Source organism: Poecilia formosa, unplaced genomic scaffold, assembly GCF_000485575.1.
Source record: "Poecilia formosa unplaced genomic scaffold, Poecilia_formosa-5.1.2 Scaffold95, whole genome shotgun sequence".
NCBI lineage: Eukaryota > Metazoa > Chordata > Actinopteri > Cyprinodontiformes > Poeciliidae > Poecilia > Poecilia formosa.
In genome coordinates, this window is record NW_006800034.1 from 1,309,128 (window position 1) to 1,316,005 (window position 6,878).

At 41.7% G+C, this 6,878-nt stretch overlaps 1 protein-coding gene across 4 annotated transcripts in view; it reads left to right on the forward strand.

Annotated features, from left to right (window-relative positions):
• LOC103142307 (zinc finger MIZ domain-containing protein 1-like) overlaps positions 1 to 6,878 on the forward strand; it is a 116,366-nt gene that overhangs the window by 85,024 nt on the left and 24,464 nt on the right. For 3 of the 4 annotated variants that reach the window (XM_016674430.1, XM_016674429.1, XM_007558307.2), the window contains one exon: positions 2,692 to 2,797. In XM_016674430.1, coding sequence (XP_016529916.1) covers positions 2,692 to 2,797 — 106 coding nt within the window. Of the gene's footprint in view, positions 1 to 2,691; positions 2,798 to 3,279; positions 3,864 to 6,878 lie in introns of those variants that run through there. The other variant, XM_016674431.1, reaches the window with a different exon arrangement.

A 6,878-nucleotide genomic window follows, 5' to 3' on the forward strand; every position in this document is an offset into this window, starting at 1 on the left:
ATATATATATATATATATAAAGGCACTTTGTACAAGAGGAAGCACTCCGATTTATCCTCCTTTGAGTGACCTCATTAAAATGCTTGTGCGGAGGCTGGTGAATTTAATGAAAAATAAAACAACTAATCAAGTCGAGTGTTAAAGCAGTGGTTGGTGGCAAGAAAATATATATATTTTTTTGCCATTGATACAGAAAAGACCCTCAAAAAGAACACTGGCGTGCACTGCAGAAGTTTCGCTCTCCTGTCACCTTTGCTTTAACGCGCTGCTGCCAGCAACAGATGAAAGGAAAATACGCTGCACCTTTAAGTGCAGCCTGTATCCCCTACAGCAGTGCACGAAAGTCAGCGAAGCCACTGTGACACATCGAGCGACTGCTTCTGTCGCCGCTTTAATGTGCACCAGCAGGTGACTTCTCCTCCATTCTGCCAATTCAATTTGTGTCCTGCCGTGAAAATGTCGCGGCTTCCTCCTTTTAGTTTATGAGCTCTGTAGACCCGAGTTAATCTAATGTAATTGCAAAATTACACAGCACTCCGTCCCGTGGATTTCATGTTTTCACCTGCAGTGTCTTGTAAAGAGTACAAAGCTTTTTTGTCACATTACGTCCACGAACTTCCATTTATTTCACTGGGACTTTATGTGGGAGACCAACAAAAAGAAAAAAAATAAAGTGGTGCATAATTTCCTAAGATTTTTAACCGAATAAAAACGGAAAAATGCGTCATGCATTTAGTTGAGACGGCATCTCAACTAAAGTTCTACAGCTTTTTATTTCTCTTTCTCGCTGTTAACGTTTTAATTATGTTTTTTAAATCTCTTTCTCTTTCTGACATGCTGTTTTTATTTTAATTATGTAAAGCACTTCGAAATGCCTTGCTGCTGAAATGTGCTGTACAAATAAAATTTGATTGATTGATTTATTCATTCCACTTTACTCTAAGACCCTTAAAAAATATATATATGTTTACATCTAATTTATAAACAGACTTCCCCTCTGTGTAATTCAATTTCAGTATAAATACATGTGTTCTGTGAAGGCACTAGAGGTTTGTTAGAGAACATTAGTGAACAAACGGCATCATGGAGACCAAGGAACTCGGCCGACAGATCAGGGGTTAGAATATAAAACAATATCCCAAGCTTTCAAACTCTTTCAGAGAGCTGTTCAATCAATCACCATCTGAGGATGACACAAATGTTCTGTCACAATTTACTCCTGAACAGTAAAGCGGCTTGTGTCACAGGCACACGGCTGGTTCAATGCCTAAGATATGACACACGTGTTGGCCACCTCAACTCCACCAACTGCGTACAATTAAAGACCTGGAATTGGAACCACTTTTTACACTGAAATTGCCGTTTGGGAAAACGTCCCCTCAGTAGCTCAGATTCTAATTTGGCCGTCTCCGCTCATATTTCTTCTGCTTAATGGGACATTCCTCTAAATAAAGCCCAGATGTACGTATCCTGAGCTGGTGTCACGTCAGGACTATATTTACTGGAGATAATGACACGGTGCATGCGGCAGAGTTCAGCTCCGCAACCTCAGAACTCGTCTCGGAGTGTGACGACGGGACGTCGAAAGGACAAGGAGGGATGGAAGATGTCGAAGTGGGTCCAAACAGAACCCTGTATGTCCTGAAGGGTTGAGGAGCTCTCTTTGAGCTGATAATGGCAAGGGCAAATCAAAGGATTGTTGCAGGACATTATGGTGATTTACATCGCCTCCGATGGCATGTTGATGTGTCTCCTAATGTTTCCTCTCAGTGGGTCATCTCTGCACTGGAGGCCACATTTGCTTCTCATCCTGCTGTCAACCAACTCATATGGAAGCTATAAACTCTTAGTGTCTCCATCATTTAAGCTGAATTGGATCTTTGATGCTGCCAAAAGGTCACTAGATCAGGATAAAGTGAAATGCAGCGTCCTCGAGAAGAGTTAAGCTTGTCATGTCTGTCCCTTACTTTTTACTATCATTGTATAAAGACGGAAGGTTCGACTGTTACAGAATTTGAGGTTTGAAAAACATATAGTGTTTGTAGAATTTGATGGAAACTTCCCTGTGGAATAACTTAAAAATATTTATTTAAAATGTGTTGTCATTAAATACAAATGTATAAATACCCCAGCGATTATACATTTCTATAACCTCCTCACTGTATGTGGAGGTTCGTAAATAAGGTGCTCCCTACAACAGGCCGATAACCCTAAACATACATACATACAGCACATGTATGTGCTGCAATGGTTCAGTCAAAGTCCTGAATCCAATTTAGAATATGTGGCAGGATTTGCTGTTCAGAGACACTCTAACTAATCTTACTGAACTTGAACTGTTTCTGTGATTTAAAAAAAAAAAGGCAGAAGTATGGGGTGCATCTATATTTAGATGCACCCCATACTTTTCAGATTTTGTTTTTCACAAGGAATTATGAAAATATTGTCACCTTTTTGTCCACTTTCCAAATATGCCCTGCTCTCTGTTGGTCTGTCACACAAAAGCCCATTAAATTTGATTTTTTTTTTCTTCCTATAGTGTGACTAAATACTACAGCAACCCTCTTAAACCTAAACAGGTGAAAGAACGACTAAAACGTTTGTACTGTACACCAACGCCACTGAAAAATAGTCATAATCATATTTTTCTGTGGTTTTAAAAACCGTTCTGCCTCCTCTCACTGGGTCCAGGTGGTCAGCCGCGTAGCAGCGCAGCAAGGCTTCGACTTGGACCTGGGCTATCGGCTCCTGGCCGTCTGCGCCGCCAACAGGGACAAGTTCACTCCAAAATCAGCAGGTAAGACCAGAGTTTTATTTGCAACCCCGGTACTTTTATGCATAATGACTGCTGAGAGCACACATCCTAAAAAAAAAAAAAAATACACACAGCCGTGTTTGGCAGCAGCTCACATTAACATAATTTCCATTTAATCTCACAAGGGAAACAAAAAGACTTGATTTATGGTTTCAGATGAAGAGTAATAATCCGTGTGTGACCCGGGCCAGGAACCTGTCATCGCTGCCAACGACATTTTGTGTTTGTAGGCTTTCGACGTCTGCAGACGTCGATGAGTTATTGGCGAAAATGCAGATATCTTAAAGGTGTTATATAAGCTGGGAGAACGGCGAGCTGAAGCGTGGCGGGAATAAAGATGTGTAGGCTGTCGGTAGCGGAAAAGATAAGAAATATTTTGTGATCTTTTGCAGGTGATGATTTGTGGTTTCCACCTTCCATGAGTCATGGGAAAACCTGCGTTTGACTATTCTGCTGAGCCTTCTTGATTTAGGAGAGTGACAGGCACATATTGGTTTAATTTTGCATGTGTTTGATTTTCCTTTCTCTGCTTTATGCGCAGGTCATGCCGCTGTTATTTCAGCTAAGAGTTAGGAATCGGTCTGTCTGCAAATAACTAAGACAGCCAAATGTTCTAATTCTGCCTAATGCTTAATCAAATCTCAGGGCCTATTTTATGAGCTTAGATAAGATTGCCAATTGATCCGCAGTCTGAATAATTTCCTGCTACAGTAATCATTTGGAAAGCTGAGCTCGGTCTCGTTTGGGTTGTATCCTAAAGTGCATTTCATGGGCAATTATGTACCAGTAAGCATGAATATTTTTGCAATGGAGACGGATTCAGAGGAAAGAACAACAGGGATGTGCTTCCGGCATGGCTACGGAGAGAAGGGGGTGTTTTTTTTTGTTTTTTTTAAGTTTCAGAGAAAACAGCCTGTAGAAGCTGGAGGAGATGACTCTAAAAGGACACTCCCACAGAGATCCCAGGGGGCAGGACCGGCTCGCCTGATGTCCGGCGGGGGCTGTTGCCGTGCGACAGAGGAAGGGAGAGAATCACATGATGGGGCCAGTAAGCGTCTTTGAGTACTTAGGAAAGCACTGTACAAATACAAATGTATTATTAGTATGATGGGAGTCGGATGAGTCAGTGTTTGTGGAAAGGGAGACTTCTCAGAAAGCCCGTTTTCTTTTTCTGATAGATTTAAAAAGACTTTAATAGCAGATGCTAATCTCTTGACAGTGGCGCCACCAAAAGAGCACCGAGGCGTGGGCAGCAATAGCTGTCCCTGTAAATCTGCTATTTTTTTGCATGGCCAGTTTTTTTGTGAATCTAAACTTAAGAGAAAAAAAAAACAGCTTTGAAGAGCTGCAATATTTACTTATTTAATTCATAAATGTGCTTGTGCAGTGACTTTTTAATCTAAACTGCATGCCACTTTTATGTCTGTTTATCTCTTTCAGCTCTGGTCCTATAAGTAAAACCTATTTATATTACCAAAAATTTGAAAGTACCGGTGGTTGTAAAATGATTAAATTTAAATTGAAAGAATACAAGTATCACACGTGCGGATTAAAAAGGAAAAAAGTCATATTGTTTTAGACTTGCAGTCAGTTAATTTGTGGACAGAAATTCAATTTCAATTATTATTATTATTATTTTTTTAATGTGCTTAGATTACAAAATTTGTTAAATCCAAACCAAACTAACTGAATCCTAACTAAATTTCAAAATGATTCAAATTGAAGTAATTAAAGATTAATATCTGAGTCCCTCTGAAACCCATTTTTAAGTTTTGAAGTTTTCCAAATAAAACTCTTGACATAATGTCTTAACGCTGACTTCTGGGTTTGGCCCCAATGTGGACATCTTGTGCAAACTTTTCTGGAGGAGTTTCTGCCTCATGACTGCTTTCTGCTCACATTTTATTTTAAACTTGGTGAGAGAAAACGGTCAGCCTCTATGGTCCGAAGACATCAGATCAGTGGACGGAGCTAATAAGTTAATCAGATTTGGCCCAGCGGCTCCCACTCGCCTCGGCTCCGACGGTCGCTGGCCGCTACATTTCCGTTGATAACCCTCTAAACGCGTCTCCTGCAAAATTGTGCTGAGGGAGGCAGGGGTTTAGGTGGAAATCAATGTGCGCAGTCAACTCCGAGCTGAAACGGCTTGTAGCTTTGACAAATTGATTAATCATGAAATGCCTCCAATAATTTACTGAATTAGCTTTTGCTTTCTTTTATTGCGAGAGGGCAAAACTTCATTAAAGCCTTATTATCTGAACCAATTGATGGTATCAGCTGGCATATTTAAAGGGATCGTAGAAGTTAAGATAATGCCGGTTGCAAACCTAATCCCTTCTGATCAGAGTGGAATTGAAAAGCTCAACAATGTGTGATTCAGTGAATTGAACTGCTGATCTGTTTAATGGATCCCCTAGAAGGGTGGGTGTCGGGAAGGTGGCGCGGTGTCCGTTTGCCCCCTATTTTTATTTTTTTTTTGCAGAGTTGGGGGAAGGGTGTCTGTCTGCTCATAGTGACCTGCCTGTGAATGGGATTAGCCTGCTCTATTAATCTGTGATTACTGAGACTGTCTGACCGCCGGGGCAAAGCTGTGCACGTGAGGCTGCGGCGACCTGAAAGCAGCGAGATCACCCGGCTCGCCCCGGTGTGGATAAACTCATCAGTCCCTGCTCTCTGTCGTCTCTCCGTCAATACACGCCCCGTTAGATCTGTCCCGTCAGCGTCACTCCGAACCACCTGACTGCATTCAAGAGTTTTGGCGGGGGATGGATGGGGGGGTGGGGCAGGAAGAAAGCGTGATTGCAATTTCTTCCGAGCGGCGCATTTCCAATCGTTTGCGCCTGACTGGGTTGTTGGAATTCCTCGACTCAAAAGAGTGGAAAGAGGCGCCGACTTATAAGAGGGAGGAGCAGGCTGGAGTTTCTCAGCTCCTCGGGCCATTCATCCCCTCCATGTAACAAATGCCTGGCAAAGCAGCCATTCAGCAGATAATTAGTTCTCGCGCTGGTCAGGCTCGGTTGGTGCTATACTCGTTTTACACATTCATGACATTCGATCTTTAAACACTGCGGGTTGTAGTTAACAGTGTCAGTCTGATTTTTTATATTTTTTTTTTCTCATTGTTTTGTTTCATGTTGCTGTGAATGCAGGGGTGCGGGAGGCGGAACATCGAGGGGGTGTTTTCTAATCTGTAAAGGCATTAGCGAACGGGATCCAGAGACAGTGTGGGTGTTGTGTTTGCTTGCTTGATAAAGGCAATGCAGTGTGGCCACCTGTTTGTTACTGCATGCAGCTAGATTCAGTGTCTTGTAATGTCTCTGGATTAAGCTTTTTCAATCTTTCCTGCATCCTCACGGCTTCTTCCTTCTGCAACTCCTCAACGTAAACCAGTTTTGCGGAGTGTGTGACTCACAAAACTGGTAGATTCTCCTACCTGAGCTACGTAGCTCTCCAGCTCCTCCAGAGGTTCCGTGGGTGTCTTGGCTGTTTCTCTGATCGATGCTCTCACAATCTGCAAGTTTAGGTGAACGGCCACCTCTTGGCCAAGTTGAATTTGTGCAAAGTCTTTCTATTTTTGGATGATGGGTTAAATTTAAATGTATTTATACTGAGAATAAATTTATTTGTCTGCACAGTGTTGCAGTTTTTAGCACTGCTGCCTTACAGCAAGAAGGTCCTGCGCAAGATTCATAGCCAGTGCTTTTCTTCATTTCGTTTTGAGTGAGTTCTCTGCAAGCACTTCCAAAAGTCTGAGCGTTAGGTTAATTGGTCAGTTTGGATTAGGGGTGAGCAGTTATCGTATCATTAGTTGCATGCAACATTGGCAGCATGGTTTTTTGTCTCTGTGATGTGATGGACAGATGACATGTCCCCTTGACGCTGGCAAGACGAGGGAGATTAGACAATGCATGATTTAATTCTGCTTTGCAATTGCATTGTCTGTCATGTAAAATTCCCAGAGCAATGCTAGAAGTTTTTGATTGCAAGGTGAGAAAATGTTAAAATGTTAAAGGTTTATAAAAACTTTTTTTTTTTTTTTTTTTTAACTTTCATTTTTCAATAT